This window comes from Sebastes fasciatus, chromosome 19 (genome assembly GCF_043250625.1).
Source record: "Sebastes fasciatus isolate fSebFas1 chromosome 19, fSebFas1.pri, whole genome shotgun sequence".
In the NCBI taxonomy this organism is placed as follows: Eukaryota; Metazoa; Chordata; class Actinopteri; order Perciformes; family Sebastidae; genus Sebastes; species Sebastes fasciatus.
In genome coordinates, this window is record NC_133813.1 from 22,039,441 (window position 1) to 22,057,512 (window position 18,072).

General features: G+C 41.7%; 2 protein-coding genes across 7 annotated transcripts in view; both read left to right on the forward strand.

The window, feature by feature from the left end:
• Nucleotides 1-1,607, forward strand: part of pdlim5b (PDZ and LIM domain 5b) — a 47,578-nt gene extending 45,971 nt beyond the window's left edge. For all 6 annotated transcript variants that reach the window (XM_074618099.1, XM_074618103.1, XM_074618104.1 and 3 more), the window contains one exon: nucleotides 122-1,607. In XM_074618099.1, coding sequence (XP_074474200.1) covers nucleotides 122-211 — 90 coding nt within the window. In that variant the 3' untranslated portion in view covers nucleotides 212-1,607. The remainder of the gene's footprint in view (nucleotides 1-121) is intronic.
• A 573-nt stretch (nucleotides 1,608-2,180) lies between these two features.
• The window catches only part of bmpr1bb (bone morphogenetic protein receptor, type IBb), a 61,200-nt gene continuing 45,308 nt past the window's right edge, over nucleotides 2,181-18,072 (forward strand). The window contains exons 1-3 of the mRNA XM_074618105.1: nucleotides 2,181-2,317; nucleotides 6,677-6,746; nucleotides 8,981-9,136. The gene's annotated coding sequence lies outside the window, so the exon portion shown is untranslated. The remainder of the gene's footprint in view (nucleotides 2,318-6,676; nucleotides 6,747-8,980; nucleotides 9,137-18,072) is intronic.

An 18,072-nucleotide genomic window follows, 5' to 3' on the forward strand; every position in this document is an offset into this window, starting at 1 on the left:
GTGCAGGTTTCTCTCACAGTAACAACAAGGGTTGGATCTAAAAACAAATAAATAAGAACATGTTGAGAATATTTATGGGAATAACAACACTGCTCTGTATTAACGTTGTGTCTCCCCACAGGTCTGCTCTGCTAGTCTGGAAGGTCAGGCGTTCTTCTCCAAAAAAGACAAGCCTTTGTGCAAGAAACATGCCCACACTGTCAACGTCTGACCTGCCCCCATGAATATGAATGGGAAAGGGCAACGGTGTCAGTGTACAGTCAGATGTTAAATATTTTCAGAATTATTTTCAGAACTAACATTGGGTCAGAGGTTCCACTATAAGCTTTATTTTTGCTCGAATATTGTTATGTGATATCAGTTTTATATGCAAGAGTACATTTCAATACACTGTTAGCCCCCCTGCCAGTTCAAAGTGGATTTACACGTGTTTGTGCTGAGCTTTTTTTATTTGAGCTCTTGATGGGCATTTTATGTTTCACACATAATAGGATAGTTTACTGCAATGACCTACTGAGCCCCTCGGGGGTCACATATTAGAAAGAAATATTGATGTGGAAAGATATGCTATTAGTAAAGCGAGTGAAAGGTTTAGAAACTATGATTATTTAACATTAAGGGGGACAATTATTTATTTGTAAGCAAGGATTGCTCAGTCAACTTACGTTCTGGCAACAAAAAGACTTCTGGCCTTCAGAATAAAAAATGGGAACTTTTAATATTATATTGTTATTTTTTATTTGTTTTAAAGTAATATGATATATAACCGTTCCCAGCAAAAGAAAGTACAAAAAAAGTACAGCAGTGTGTACATTAGACACTGTGCAGATCAAGCTTCATTGTTAATGCATACAAATTACATATAAGGATAAAGTCTGGTCATGATGGAGAGGACTCCATAATAGATTTTGTTGTTTATATTTTGTTATACATACAGTATAGTTCAGGGGCAGCATGCTTCCAGTGAACTCCTACATGCATCTGTATTTCATTCAACCAGCTCCTGGTATTAAAATGCATCAAATTTGAATTCTTTTTCATTGTTTTTCTTAAACATAGAGGGACTGTTTCTACCCACCAGGACTTTGTCATGTTGAATTTGTTCTCACTGGTAATGTTTTTGTTACATTTGATGGAATTTGTTCAATTAACACAAAACAATGCTTATATATTTCATTTATCCTTTATCAAAAACGGCATCATGTTTAGAGCTGCAACGATTAAGTGAATAATCGAGTAGTTGTCAAATTAATTGCCAACTATTTTGATAATCGGTTTGAGTGATTTTTTAAGAAAAATAAGTCAAAATCCTCTGATTCCAGCGTCTTGAATGTGAATATTTTCTGGTTTCTTTCCTCCTCTATGACAGTAAACTGAATATCTTTGAGTTGTGGACAACACAAGACATTTGAGGACGTCATCATCACATTTTATGACAATTTATAAACCAAACAACTTATCGATTAATCAAGAATGAAAATGTTAGTTGCAGCCCTAAACATGTATATATGTATGCACTTTCATTGGACACTGTGCATAAAATAAGCACCTCTCTCCTTATTGTCATTTCAAATAAAAGACATTCAACATTCAATACCATAATCAAAGCTCTTGAGTATGTCATAAAGCTTTTTGACCACTATTCTGAACCTGTTATTTGTGGCTCACACTAAATAGCAACTCTTCCTCCTGCAAATACTTTGTTTAATGCTTTGTGCACATGCACTTTTTTATGTTTTGTAAGTGCATGGGAAGCACTGCAGCTAATCAAACTGATGCATCTCTCTTGGTATGTGTATTATAAATCTAAAGTTGTGACAGTAATTATTCAGAGTGGGCTAAGAGGCAGGCAGACAGGCACCAGCATGAGCTTCACCTGCAGTCAAGAGGGAAAAGTACACATCTCCATAGGGACAGGAGAAACAGGCACACACACACACACACACACACTTGGTGCATTCTTTCTTGTATCATGTGAACAACTCTGCTTTATAAACAGTCACATTATTTAGGAATGACAGACAGCAGGAAACACAATATTGAGTGAATTGAGTCATTATGCGAGGTGTTATTGGAGGAAAACGTCTACCTGAGCCGCGCGTAATGACGCGCACTTCTCCATGACGTCGAGGGTGGGCGCTGTGCGCGCGGGATGATGCGAGATTTTAACCAGCCTCGAATAAACGCGTGGTTCACTTGGAAAAGTCTGCTGCGAGACTAAGAGGCAACACATTCAATTAAAACAGAGCCCGGTAGAGGTAAAGTTCAGACGGACCGGGAGCACGTCGAGCTGCGTTTTTGAAGCGAAAGGGAGACGGTAAGGACACTTCAACCTTTAAAGGAAACAACAGTAGTCTGTGTTTGGAGCTGCAGCTGCAGACAGTCCTGCGGTTGTGATTAACAAACTATTTCCTGGCTGACACCAGAGGGGGGTTCGTCATTTTCGGTGCTGCTGTTCATTACAATTCAACTGAAGTGCTTATTATTACTGCATGTGCTGAGTTTGATACTGGCTGCAGCTGCGGGTGATAAGCGGGAGTATTATTGGTGGAGTCTGTGATGATGAGGATGATGATGATGCTTATCAGTAATAGGTACCACTAGGGAGAGTATAGCTTGTAAATTGCGTTAAGATAACATGCAGTTGAGTTTATTGAGCTGAAAATATATTAAAGTCATGAAGGTGTGTCCAGGTAAAATGAAAACATCAGAGTTTTTGGTGCCTTGTTTTGACTGAAACATTTGTAATATGGTTGATAAACCAAACCAATCTCAAGGTCCATTTAGTAGCTGATCTGGAGCTTTCCCACCATATCACATCATCTTCATCACCACATGCAGTTTGTCATGACTTTTTTATTTATTTATTTTTTATATTTATTTGCACATATATAAAACTGCACGAAATCCAGTCAATGAAAAAAAAAAGTGAAAGGAAAAGTGTCAGGAGAGGTCAAGAAGCTCACAGGCTTATATACAAAGGATCTCTCCCCCCCCCCCCCCCCCCCCCAACACCCGGAGAGAAAAAAACAATAACAAAAAAGGAAGAAAGATCTAAACTAACATAATTTTTAAAATACAACAAAAGTTAAACAACAACAAGAAGTAAACAAAATGTGCAGGAAAAACCTAACCAAACAGTGGAAAACAATCCAATAAAAACAATGAAATACATACAAAAAACAGTACAGAAAAAAAGAAAATGTATTTAAACATATCAGAAGATAATTAGACATCACCACTTTATTGAGCTGACAACATATTAAAGTCATGAAGGTGCGTCCAGGTAAAATCAAAACATCAGAGTTTTTGGGTGCCTTGTTTTGACTGAAACATTTGGTTGATAAACCAATCTCAAGGTCCATTTAGTAGCCGATCTGGAGCTTTCCACCATATCACATCATCTTCATCACCACATGCAGTTTGCCTAGTTGTCATGATGTCATGTTCAAATTTCCATTTTCCATGTTACCTTTAAAAGTTGACTTATCATTCCAAAACAGGGCCCACTCCATCTGCTGTTGAAGATCATTTGACATGATCGAAAGCTAATGAATGGAGCTTGAAGTGAGATTGTTTTCTCAACTTCTGCTTCCAAGGTCAAGATGGAACTTTAATTCTCAGCTTTAATGATGTGATTTGATGATTCTTGTGCTCACTTTTCAATTAGGATTTAGGTTAACGGTGTAGAGGTAGTTAAAGGGGATCTATTATGCTTATTTTCAGGTGCATATTTGTATTAAAGGTTTTCTACTAGAACATGTTTACATGCTTTAATGTTCAAAAAACGCTTTATCTTTCTCATACCGGCTGTGCTGCGGCACCTAAACTCACCAAAACTCTTCGGAAACTGCGCTCCAGCTCTGCTCGCACTAGCTTCGTTTGAGAGCGTGCCGAACTAGCTGCTAGGCAAAGTGTCTTACTTGATGACATCACAATGTTACGGAAGAAAAGGCAGGACTTCAAGCATGGCGTTTCAGGCTGTTCAGGTGCAGTGTTTCTGTTCAGTAACTCCCTTTGCCATGGACTTTGGGCTTTGTAACTTTGCAGACCTTTTACGTGCACAAAAAAACTACATAACACACTAAAGGAAAGGGGAAAAAGCATAATAGGTCCTCTTTAAATACAGGGCGGGAAAAACCCACAATGTGTGTTAATGTCTGGCAGCGAGCTAAAGACTCCATCGCCAGTCGGTGTATAGTGGCATGGCGTCAATGGCAATATTTGACTGTTGAATGCATGGCACAAAACCTCTCTGTGCTCTGCAGTTGATCACTGAGCGTGTGTGAACCTGAGCTGATGTCTGTGACATCACTGAGCTCCTGATGTTTACATCAGCATCTCAGAGCGCAGAGGGAAGCCACACTCAACCGGCTGCACCTTATTCAGGTCTGTGGTGTTGTCCTTGAGTGCACCACTACCCTCTGACTCTCTACAGGACAGAGAAGCTCATTGAAGCAGAGCTGAGTGAGTGTTTTGAGGTAATATTAAATACACAGAGAGTGAGCGATCAAACCACCACCCAGTCCTTGAACCGGCTCTGCCCCTGGCAGGAGTAACGCCCGTTATTAGGCTTACACGATGGGGATGGCATGTCATGTGAGGGTGCATGGCAAGGCAGCGCTTTGTGGTCTACCACAAGTGTTTCAGCTTGTTGGACTCTCCGGCACAGTGTGTGTGTGTGTGTGAGAGTGAGTGAGTGAGTGAGAGTGAAATGTACCAACATTGGTCTTGTTAGGCCCAGTTACGGTAACAGCATGAAGGCAGGCCAGCGACGGTGTCCTCACAGAGCTCTGTATGTAGTATAATATTGGCTAATGGTATTCCAGAAAAATTAAGATCTCAAACTGAACAGCACTTTCTATGTGCACGCTTGCGGGCTTCTTAATGGACTGCTATCCGTGGCTGATTGAAACCACCACAAATGGAAAAGTGAAGGATGGTGAGACATCACACGCTTCCAAAATATAATAAGCTTGATGGAAATATGGCTGCAGAAAAATCATGAAACTGCCCAACTGACATAAGAGAAGAATAAGATGGCATTAGAAGTGTTTACATTATTTATTGGATTATAGGATTTTTAAGTACATTTGATACCCGGCCCTTAAACAAGAAATCGGAACAATGTATTTTTAATACATCACAAATCGCATCACAAATGTGTTGGAAATGAAAACATCTTTTACACCAGCTCCTCTTAGAAACGGCTTCCCACGTGAGCATACCTGTGCACACAAGCGCCTACACACAGATACACACAAACACTCAGTCATTCACTCTCTGATGCACATAAACACACGAACAAACAGTCATGATCTAGGTAGATACAGGCCTGACTCTGGATTTGTCCACAGGGGCTAAACTTAGCAAGCTGCAACCCTTCACCCCAGTTTCCTCCCTTATAATTACAGGAAATGAGTCTGGCCAATCAGAGCAGAGAGATGTGGCACATATTAACAAGCTCAATGGGAGCAGTATTTGAGGACTGGACAGGTAATGACCAAAGTATGTGTTTTTGTCAGAAGGTTTGGAAGATGTTAGATATTGGGGAGCGCTCAGGTTTGCAGGAAATCTCCGTCTGAAAGCGGATGAAAAGTAACACCGAAGTTTTGAGTTTATCACCTCACACTCCGGCTTTAAGCAGTCTGTGTCGTGTAACGTGAGCACGGTGACTGTCAGACAGTTCAAATGGTGGAGCTCCAGTATATCAAGAGACAAACTGTCAGAGATTCAGTCCCAGGCAGACTTTGTTCGATGTCTTTTCCAGCTGCCAGGACGTTTCCTTTAGTTCCTTCTCCTCTACACACACACACAGATAGAGAAGCATCTCAAGGCTTTCCACAGGTACCGTATGGCTTTCCCATCTGTCATTCACTCACTGATTTCTGCCAGTGGTTGGCTGTTCGTTCCCACACACTAACACTATGCTGTATCTCCCGTGCACACCCATACATACCAAAGGAGAGAGACAGTCTTTGTAACAACAACACTGTCAACACAGAGATGCTGCCTGTGATGCAGGCCTGTGCTTGCCATTTGTTCCAGACAGCCTTGTCCCTCTCTGGAGGATACACAGTCTGAGCGATCACTTTGTAGCCAAAGTTCTTTAATTTAACTCAAGTTTTGAATTTCAACTTTGAGATAAACTAATCAGAGAGTATTATGGCTCTACCTCCTCCTCTGGCTCCCATCAGCTAGGAAGTTCAGGCGTAATGCAGCTGATCTTGTTCCACTTAGGGATAATCTTCTTCTTACCTGTAGGCTCCGCTGACAATTATTTCAGCAGCGACCAAAGTACAGATGCCCCCCGCTCACTGTTTCATCTGTAGAGTCGCTGATGAGAGTCAAATGCAGGCAACAGGAATTGCTTAAAGCTGCGAGCTGCTCTGCTCTTTGCCTGGAAGGTCAGTAACCATGTGAGAGAAAGCCGACATCCTGTTATTAGAGAGAGAGAGAGAGAGGGGAAAAAGAAGGAGAAAGAGGTACAGGATGAGTGGGGGATGATTGAAGATCGAAGAACAGAAGAGGATAAGGGGTACTTTGCATGACTGGTTGAAAGTCAAAGTGGGGAAGTGACCTGAGCTTGAAATCTAGTCTGTCCTTTCAGTTATAGACGGCAGGCATAATATGAGCTCCTTCTAATAACCTTTTTTTTTTTTTTTTTTTCTTCCAGAGAAAGACAAGCGCTGGAGCTGTGGCTGGGTACAGTGACAGGATGCTTTCTGATGTCCTATGTTTGGATGGTGAGTCGAGCTCTCGGCCGCTCCATATCTGTTGTCTTTCAACTTGATAACAAATTGAATGACATGGCACATGTTTGTCTGCGAAGTCTTGATTCTAAATCTGAGACGTATTGATAAAAGTTCAATACAAATTGTCAAATGTAACTTGGAGCGGTTTCACTTGATGTTCCCAAACCGCCGATATTGTGAAGAAAGTGAAATCCAAAGCTAAAAGCTGTTATCGATCAAGATAGATAGATACTGAGCGTTGACTCTCATGCAGTAGAGGTGGTATTTGGCAGAGCCGATCATGTGTGTGTTTGTTAGTGTGTTTTCTGATTGTCATGCCGTCTCGGCAGCGATTTGCCTCCAAAGTGGCGAGCTAATTGACTTTCTGCTGAGCATGTGGACGGCTATGTAAAATAAACCACACAGACTATAATAGAATCCTCTTTTCTCCACTGAAGTATCTGGCTAGACACAGACTCCGTCTGCCGACTGGAGTGCCGGAAATGAATGAGATCAACATCTGATAGAGTGTAGTAAATTTTAGAAACTCTCAGAAGCTTTGATTTCACCTGAGTAACTTACCGTAGCAGCGCAGGGCTCGTGAATGTCTGCTAAATGTCTTATCTGACAATGTCCTATTCTATTCTTCTTCTAAGAGTAATGAATACAGCTAGGGCTGCAACAATTAATCGATTAGTTGTCAACTATTAAATTAATTACTATTTTGATAATCGATAATTAGTAATCTTTAAGAAAAAAAGTCAGAATTCTCTGATTCCAGCTTCTTAAATGTGAATATTATCTGGTTTCTTTACTCCTCTATGACAGTAAACTGAATATCTCTGATTTGTGGACAAAACAAGACATTTGAGGACGTCATCTTAGGCTTTGGGAGACACATTTTTCACAATTTTCTGACATTTTATAGACCAAACAACTAATCGATACAGCCATTTTCACTCATTTATGTAACAGATTTGGAAATTTTTTTTCTGTTGTCAAATAGAAATATTAAGACATTTTGAGCACATGCATTGAGTGTATTGCAGCACAAAGAAATCATTGTTAGTCTCTGATGAGTTCATTGTATATTTTGCCCCCTCGATTTCAACAGTGAGCAGGCGTGCTGCATTGTTTAATTAGCATTCCTTTTACATTAAGCAGCAAACTTGCCACTACAGGATCTCATCATAAACGGCAGAATATGCTGACACAGCTCCAACGTGGAGGCTCGGTGTACGGTCGGGAGCCGAACCCATGCAGGGCTGTGAAAAACTGTACCTAAAGAGAGGACAATGGCAGCCTGTATGTGTTGGGAGAGGCTCGCTAGGACTCCTTCTGTGACAGTGGCCTGCTGGCAGGAAAGTGAAGAGGGCCGAGCACCGGTTTGAGTTGGAGAGTAACTCACACCCGCGAAGAATGCCAAGAATCCGTGTGTTAAAGTTCACACTGTATCGCCATCTGCGGCTGGATCCTGGCAAATAAAAGGCAGCTGCGTGTGCGCATGCATGTGAAAAAGACAGAAAACAAAAGAATATTATGCAAATATTATTACTGCATCTGAAGGTCATTGACTTATTTTTCATGCATATGTTTCAAGAGTCTCTCTCATTCTCAGGTACATGCCTGACGAGCAGGTAGCAGGCAGGAAGTCAGCCCATAATTATGCCCTAATTTAGTGGTTTATTAAGAAAAGACAGGTCAGCGAGACCACCCAGAACAAGTCACCTGTTTCAGCTGAAAGGGAAAGTCCGAGACTCAACACCGTTCGCTGTGTTAGTTCAGCGCGGCGCCCAGCTGTGACTCGGCGTGTTATTTTGCTGATACAATATTGCCTCAAGGTTACCGGAGTATGTTTTAGCGACACTTGCTTAAAGTTCATAATTCCTCATATCTGCGTGAAGAAGGGGTTCTGTGTCTCGCCAAACAGATCAGCGTGATCTCCCTCGACAGTTTGATCTTTCAACAGGCTGATCTGAAAAGCTTTTGTTCTGAATTCTTGCACGTCTGCTCCGCCGTAGACCTTTTCATTCTGCGCCGTATCTGATTCTGCGATTGAACCTCACGCTTGTCCGCCAAATAGCAAGTGACAGCGAGTGCCACTCAGACTGTGAGAGGAGATGGGGGAAACAGATGAAGTCAATTTCTGTCTTGTTCGTGTTTTTCCTGTTGCTCAGCACTCTGTTTCTGATGACAGATTGTGAAATGGGTTTCATATGTGCTTTGTTTTTTTCTCCCACCCATAGATTCGGGCGAGGGCAGAGGGCATTTAGAGTCGTCCCTGTGAGGCCGTCTGCAGGGAAATGTGCTGACATCAGAGCGTTGCATTTCAAACCGGCGGATGAGGAGGATGCTGCAGTGACGATTCAGAAGAAGACGGGTTTTGCATAGATCCTTATCAGGTGAGTTCGCCCTCTGGGTGACATCCCTTATCAATGCAACGCTAATCCGTTAATTAAAGACTCACACTTCCTGCAACAACAGGAGTGTGTGTGAGTATTAATAACATCTGTGTTTTTGAGAAATCATACGTTCATGTGTTTTCAGCTTCTGTCGTGATGTTTGGCTCACAATAGCACGCTGCTTTATCTAGCCACACACACACACTCTCTCTCACACACACACACGATACTCCATCGCATCGCAATTCCTGTCAGGTTCTGGCATTGCTCGCGGGATTAGGAAGCCAGCCAAAACAGGTGACAGGTGACAATCTCTTGTCAACACTCCGTGAAAAGGACTTTAACATTGGCTTAACTAAATTACTAATGCAAACAAAAGGTGAGTCATGTTACTGTAGCTCCCATGTCAGTTTGTAGTAGCTGTTAACCCCTGTTTGCTGTATATACAGTATAGTCTGCCACATCCCCGCTGGGCACTTTCAACTTGTGACAGCTGTTGTTCTTTGTTGGAGCAGATTAGTGTTTTGGCACGAGTTGTCATGATTTTCCAGTCTTTCCCCAGTGACATGTTGAATGTTTTTTTTTTTTCTTTCTGTTTATTTTTGACCAGTTCTCCTGCAGTTTGGCTACCAGAATTGATCCTCTTTGGAGCTCCATTAGGTGTCTTGTGTTACTTAGAAAATATCAAAGCGCTGATGGTTTCTTTATAGCTACAGTATAAATACTGCTACAGTAACATTCAGCCTTATGTGACCCACCTTGGTAGTAGTGTTTGTAAGTGTGATTAAGTTACTTCCGTTATGTTTGTGGTACAGAGGCCTGATGACATTCTTGAAGGATACAGACTTCCTCGATGACCTCAATTGACCAAGCGGGAAAATAACACTTTCAGCAGCTTGGCTGCTTTTGAAGACTTGGTCTGTACTGTAGCGCTGTATTATTTCATATATGACTCGTAAAAACATTATTATTTATAGCGTCATAATAATTTTCAACTCTGCAAGTAGGTGTGTGACATTACAGTTCAAAAACAAAGACTTGATCCAGACATGTGGATAGGGATTACACGAGTACTCGGGTACTCTTTTTCTACAGTACCAAAGGTACGATGCCTGTAATGGTCACTGGTGGTGATGTGACAGTGAGGGAAATTTTCCCACCGGTGTTACCGATTACACCGGACATTTTACAAGAAAGATTACGGTCAATATGTGCAGAACGCTGACTCTGATCTTTACCGTCGGGTGGCGGTGTGTCTGGCCTCTCCGGTAGCGCTTTTGCTGCGGGGTTCCACTGCGGGGGCCCACCTGGCGCCGCTGCTCCGTGCACACCGGCTGTGATGGCTCCATCCGCCTCGCGGCGATTACCTCATTAACGTTATGGTTCCCTTATAGCATTGGGATTAAATGTGAAATATTGCCAAATAGGTGCGTTTGCTTTTCACTTCGACAACAAATCCTCTGCTCCTACTCCTACCACTCTGAGCTGATGGACCAAATGCGTTCACGGTCAGTATGTAGTGTCCGTCGTCTGACTATCGATTGATAACATGCCGCTGATATGCCAAAATGAACAAAATTGGTAAATTATTTTTATTTATTACTTAAAGGGCTACATGCCTCCTGTTTTTTGTAATGTACAAATGTTTTTAATAAGAGTACGTGTTGAATTACATGGGATTTATTGTTGTTTTGTTTTTACCGTGGTATCGAATTTGGTATCGAGAATCGTGGAAATTCACTGGTATTTGTATCGACCACTAGATTTCTGGTACCGTGACATCCCTACATGTGGAGCATTTTTCTGCTTTTCAAGTCAACCTTCAGCCACACCCAACTCAGTTGTCCTTCACCTTTCGTTACGGTTTCTGTACAGTCTGAGAAGAGATCGCCCTCTCTGCTTGCCTCTCCGAGTCTGGCCTCTTCGGTGGCTCCGAGAGTTTTTACGTAGAGGAGAGGAGAGGCTGGATCGGATTACAATAAAAAGAAAGTGAGAGAGAGTAGCAGCTAGCTAACCTGCTACAGCCTGGATTGTTATTGCAGGTGTTCCAGAGCAGACACAGCTGTTAATTACCTCAACTGGACGTAACTGCACACGTTGAGCTGCACTCGCACATGAATGGCACTCATACAAGTGCACGTTGGCATGCCAGAATACACAGATTAGGATTTAAGGATCAGAAGAGAGTTTCAGGGGATGAAATGCTTTCTTGGTTTATAGAATCTCCTGGTTGAATCGCTCGTATTTGCTTTGGCCTTTTTTTTGGCTACATGTAGTTTTGAGGAAGTCGGTTTCATTGCCGCAGCCAAAAGCAGTCAACCACATCTGTCCAGAAGAGCATTGAAAATGTATAATCTGGAACATTTGCTTTATCTGTGCTGTTTGAACGACCGTGTATGTGAGTGCACATGAGAGTGAGAACATTCCGGTAAATTGTCTCGTATATCACATGTGTATCATTTGTACTTTAAATTGGGGGTTAGCTGTGTAGATTTGCCTTCGAAATTGGCAAACAGAGTTGATTCTCAGCTCCTGCCAAGAAATTTAAAAGTAGCATAATACAATAAATACAATTTCTGTACATATTTCAGGTTATTTATTAGATTTTTTCATAAATATTTACAATGGTTTCAGTAATACAGATGTTTGTATAAAGCCCATAGTTGTAGTAAATTAGATTGCAGATAGATGGACACTGTCTGTCCATCATTTCAGTATCAGACTAACATATGGGACAAAGACTGGAGCATTCATTCCTGGTTTTATTTTCCTGGTCTGTCTGACTTGAGTGCTTCTCCAGCTCCATCCTCTGCTTGTCAACACACATCAATCACATCATCACGTGCTGAAACAGCACAGAGAGGCTGATGAGTATTCAATGTCAGACGTGTCAATTTGAGGAAAAAAGGGCTAAATGAGTAGCCGTTAAATTGAGTGACTCGCCTGTAAGGGATACTTTAGATAACTTAGCGTTCATTTGAGGAACATTATGTTCACATGAATTATGGCAACGATATTTAATCCGCTTCTCAAGTCAACTGGTAGCACAGTACAATCTAGTAGTTTGTTTTTTAAACAGCTCTTTATCACGAGCACGTCTCTGTTTTAGAGTCCACGTTCACTCCCTAAAACTTTTACGAGCCGTGTGTGCGTATTTGTAGGATCGTGCTTGCATTTGTGTCAGTGAACAGCTGCTCCTCCTTTCCTCCACCTGTGTAACGCAGCTTTGAACAACACAACAGTAGTTCTCTTGTACTTCTCGTAAAGATCAAGTTTAATTAACGATCGCACCGCTTTTTGAGCACACGTCTCTCTCTCTGGCAAGAAATTGGAAGATAAGCGACTTTTGTCTCGAGTGCCAACATCTTGTGGCTTTATTGGTTTCCCCGATTCAAGTCTGAGCTGAAAAGGCTTGATTTAAGCACACAGACGCACTCAGTTTTTCTACAATTAAGAACTGTTTTCCGCTTCTGGACACAAAGTGGTCGAGATGGTGGGTGTTCCCCACCTTTTTAAAAACCTGTGTTTATTTTACTTTTTGAAAGTGCTGCAAATTAAGCTGTAAGTAACCTTGGGCGGACTGTTCCATGGGAGCACATATGAGTGAGAGGGAGAAGGAGAAGAGAGGGAGCTGAGAGAAAAAACCTTAAATGTGAAAATGACTGGAACTCCGAGGGTTTTCAAAACACAACTCCAGATTTCATTACACATACCTGGACAACTGAGGGCATGGAAAAACCCCTCCCTGCGTGCGTGCGTACATGTGCAAGCGCACACACATGCATGCACTCAACAGCTGGGTTGGTCAGAGAAATAAAAAGAATAATGTAAACTAAACAGAGCAGAGACGACACCCAGCCGACGGAGCCAACACGTGTCGGCGGCTTCAGAAAAACGCTGGTCATCAATCACAGACGGCAGGCCCTCGGTCGCGCTGACAGGCTCGGAGAGAGAGGAGGCAGTCTATTTGGCCGCTCTCTGCGTGTGGATGTGCCGGTGGCGGCTGCGTTCCCAGAACCTGACTGCAGCCTCTTGAGTCAGGTTTGGTTGGAACTCCTCCAAGGCGTTCAAGACTGACTGATGATGAGGCATCACATCAAACCAACGTCAGCGGCAGAGTGGAGCTAATGGCCGTCACTTGTCAATACGGCCTGTTGGCAGCGCTCACATAGATCCTCCTCTGTGTTGTTTTATTAGGTTTCAGTGTCGGTGTTAGCTGCGGATCATGAAAACCATCTATGTGTGTGTTGTGGGAATATTCTCATGGTGGCTTGACAGTTTACTGGTAACAGTATAACTGCAGGCAGTAAATTGGCCTTAACCAAGCAAAAACAGAGCGAAGGGAGACGGGCAGCCCTGAGGGGCCAAGCTGGAGTTTAGTCCCTAAAATGTAACCTTCACCAGGGTTCAGAAGGACAAGGAGGGATCGAGGGATGGAAGGAGGGGGTCGGGGGATCCTCTGGCAAAGACGAAAGCCCCCGGGGTTTCTGCTCTGAGATCTAACTTCGTCTGTGTAAACATGTCTGGAATGACAAACTCAATGCGTGTGTGTGTGTCAAGAGTGCTACATGTGAAGCCTACCGAGTGTATGGATCTGGGGAAGGGGAGAGGAATGAATAGTTGAGATACAAGAATGTTGTTCATTTTCTTTAGTCTAGTGGCTCTCAGCGTAGTGGTCGAGCCCTCTCGGGGCGTTATGAAGTAGGTATTGAAGGTATTTTTCAGATTTGTGTCTATTCTTCTCTGCCTTTCTTTTGTGACAAACTGAATATTTTCAGCATCCATTCACACTTCATTAAAGGACGGGTCCATTTTTATTATTATTGAAATAATAAATCGTACACCAACAACTTGGTAAAAAAATATTTTTTAAATGTTTTTTTATATTATTGTGTTCCTTATGTATTCAAATCCGAACATTAAAATTTTGATCACAGTGTGTATGTTTTAGTGTCAAAATGCTATTTTCCCAAGCACTTCTAAAATGCAAGGTAAAATGATAATTCCCCATTTGGAAGGGCTGTGTGATGGCGAAGTAAAGCTGTGAAAATATTCTAAATATAGCACACTCTTAAACTTATATTAATTCTTTTGTTATTTATTTATTTTTTAGGTGGCTAAAATACATTTTTCTTCTATTCCCGTCCACAGTCGCTTTACCTCGCCGTCAGACAGCCCTCTCTGAAAGGGAACTGAAGCCGCTCCCTTCAAAGCCACCAGACTCCATTAACAAAAGCAGTTATTATACCTCACACTGGAGTATACACATCCCACTTCTTCTTTACTTATTCATAACCTTATTTATGATTGATGATTGCTTCAATTGGATTACTTTGGTAACCTGCATCACTGCTTTTTGCAACGGCTGAGTGAGCGTTTCCATTTGAAAAAAACTAAAACGGAACAGAAAGCAGATGCTTGTATGACTTGTATTTCCATGCTACAGAGCATTATTGGCTGGGGTCCCCCTCCACAATACATTAGAACTTCACATTTTCCTTTAGGTATTTAACCCAAACCCAGATATTTCTGTCACAATTATATTGTGGCGTACCTTCATGGATATCTCTGTGCAAACATTATATTTATACTGCACTGCAAGAGACTTTCTGCACTTTCCGGTGGTTGCCTGGGCAGAGCCAGGCGAGCTGTTTCCCCCTGTGTTCAGTCTTCATGCTAAGCTAAGCTAATCGTCTCCTGGCTCTAGTACACACATGAATGTGGGATTGATCTTCTCAGCTACCCCTCAGCAAGAAAGGGAATATGTATATTACCCAAACTGTCTTGAGTACTTCTTAAATCATGCAATAATTTAATTTATTGGCGTGCATGAAAATGCAACCACCGTCTGTCTTTTAAAACATAAATTAGACTTTTTGGGAAGACTTTGAAGATACAGTTCTTAAACTGCTCTTGTTTCAGTTGATATGTTGCTGCAGAAACATAAGCAGGCCGTAATTCTCTTGTCCACAGACACATGTTAATACTGCGTGGACCCAGTACAAACGGAGTTCAATCATCATCCTGATGTTCTCAGCCCCCCTGTGAGTTGACTGGATGTCTCACTGCGTCCAATCGTTTCTTCACCCACTGTCTGTCTATATTAGACACAGGGTGACAGGACAGCTGTCTCCATGCCTCGTCTTGGTCCACGTTTCCATGCACAGGGATGCATGTGTGCCTTTGCAATAGATCTGGCATGGCAAATTAATGTTATGTGGCTTGTTTGACTGAGTACGCTGTCTCTTTGCTCCAGCCTCTGATCCTGACATTGGACCCAAAAGGGGAATCATCACCAAGGAATTTGGCAGGCTTTGATCACAGGGCTGTCCAGTGAGGGTGCGGGGTTAATGCGCTGTGTGAAGAGGAAAACATGTCACACTCATCTTATGCCAAAGAATTGGTTATGTGCAATGCAAAATTTATCATGTAGACAGTAGAGTGTACTTTGTCTGTCAGGCAACTGTAAAATTGCCTCTAGTGGTCAATTGTCAATCAAATACAAGTTTCCTGCTGTGAAACACAAAGAACAAATGACTTCATCTTAAGGGCCAAGAAGCACAGATGACTGTCATAAACAAACAGGAACCATAATGAGACTATAATTACTTGCCATGACTGTTTACATTCTTCCACACAGAGCCTTCAGATAGAAGCTCAGCAGATCATAAGAGTCAAAACTGCTGATCGGCATGCGAAAAGATGATAAACGTACCGTAGAAGATCATCCTGACATTTCACTGACACTCAACCCAGTTCTTAGTCAGCCTAAAACATTTTAGAAAGTAGTCCAACATGTTGCTCTCGCAGCATCCTGGCATTAATGATGAACACATGTTAGGAGAGAACGCAGGGTCACATGGTTACATTTCAAAGCTCATTTTAGGTTGTCCTCTCAGGATTGCTCTGCTACGGCGGCTCTGTAGTTTACTGTTTGATAATTCACTTTTAGGCTTTTAGTTAGAATATTAATTTAGAGTGGTGGAACAGTAAAAAAAAAAAAACACACCATATTTTCAAAGCAACATATATAACATAATAGCAAGGTAAGAAACGCCATAGTGACCTCACAATTGATGAAATATTCCTGTGACTAGGCATGGGACAGTGAAAATTTCACATCATGATTATCTTGGCCAAAATTATTGTGATTCATGGTATTATTCAGATTAATCATCAAAATATATGCTTAAAACTGTTAAAATGGCACTAAAACATACTGGAATCACTTTACTTTTGTTAAGAAACTAATCTTTTTATTGCATCACAGAGGACACACTTTTTTTAATCTTAAATAAGGTAATAATAAATCATCAGGTCCCCCTGCATAAATATAGGATAAATTAATAAAAAAAATAGCAACATTCTGTGTGTCTGTTCTGTCTTGCATGATAATTCCTGTATTTTTTTTAAAATCAGGCTCTATTTTTCACTTCTTCACTTCATTATAATGGCACACTAGACAGCTTTTTCAAGTCACTCGTGATGATATTCACGATTATCTCGATAATGGAAATTCACAGCGATTAACTTATTGGGAGTGTTTTTTATTGCGATCTGTAACAAAATCCTTTATCGTCCCATCCCTACCTGTGACCCAAGAATGATCATGAATAGTTTTTACATATAATGTATAAAAGTATACATTTGAATGTCACTCGGGAGTAGTGGCAGATATAGAGCAGTTGTCAGAGAGATGAAAATTGTCACTCGGAGAACCAGGAGAAATTAAAGTTAAGGCTATGGCAGCAGGAATGCCCAAGTAGCTGCATAAAAGAATTACAAAGCCAGTTGCAGCACAACAAAAAACATAATTTGGCATTGTAGTAAATGGATGATGCCTGTGGGGTAATACCCACGGCCGCCTGTTTGCACAAAAAAGGCGTATGAATGGCACGATAATGTGCAAGGCATTTAGCGTGCAATAAGAACGCTTTTGGTGTGTCATTTGTACACCATGTAGTATGTATTGACTGCAATGTAAACGCATCCATGTAAATATGCCACGCTTCGTAGAAAACGTAGAATAAGATCCCTTGTGGTGGGCGGATGGGGAGGTGGATAGATCCACCAGGAGACTGGTGCTCGAGACCTGTGTTTTGTTTTGTAAGTTACGTTACTGATGTTTGTCATATTTTTTTTAGTGACGTTTGTGTTTTCCATGTTGCGTTGTTTCTGTACGTATTTTACTTAGTTTATGTACTTATTTTAAGCTCAACCATGACGTTTTTCCTAAACCTGTGGACGTTACCGTAGTTTTGTTGGGTGGCGTAAAAATGACAAGCGAAAAGCCTAAAATGCGTCCTCATGACAAGCGGAATGTCCGTGTAATGTTGCACTATTGATACGCCTTCCTGTGAGACTGAGTTGCCCACGGAGATAGGAATATTATAGTCTTAGTAGTTGCTTTAAGGATCCAGGGTTCATACCTTTGTGTTGGGTGGGTCCTTTAGGGGAAAGAGCCTCGTATCAGCCCTGCACACCAGCCCTAAGATAAAGCAGAACAGGAACAGAAGTCCTCTATAAGAACCTGTGGAGTGGGAGGAAATGGCCATCCATCATGGATAGCATGTGATGACATGTCTGACCCCGTGTCCTCTATCTCTCTCTTTCTTTCTTTCTTTCTTTCTGTCTCTCTCTCTCCCTCTTCAGACACACACATAATGCTGGTAGTCTGGCTGCCAGTGCTTCGCCTCAGATCACATTGTTTCCTCATTTAGTGCCATTTATCACTATGTCTCAGAATGCTTCTACCTGTATTTCCCATTGACTTTTTCACCTTGACAAAGTCCTCAATTATACTAAATATAGCATAATGTAACTAGAAGGGCACTCAGAGCGTGCAGACATTCACCAAGGCCTTGTCCTATCTCGCAATGTTAACGAAAGTGAAAAATAATTTGGATGTGCCCCATTATTCGGATCCGCCCCCAAAA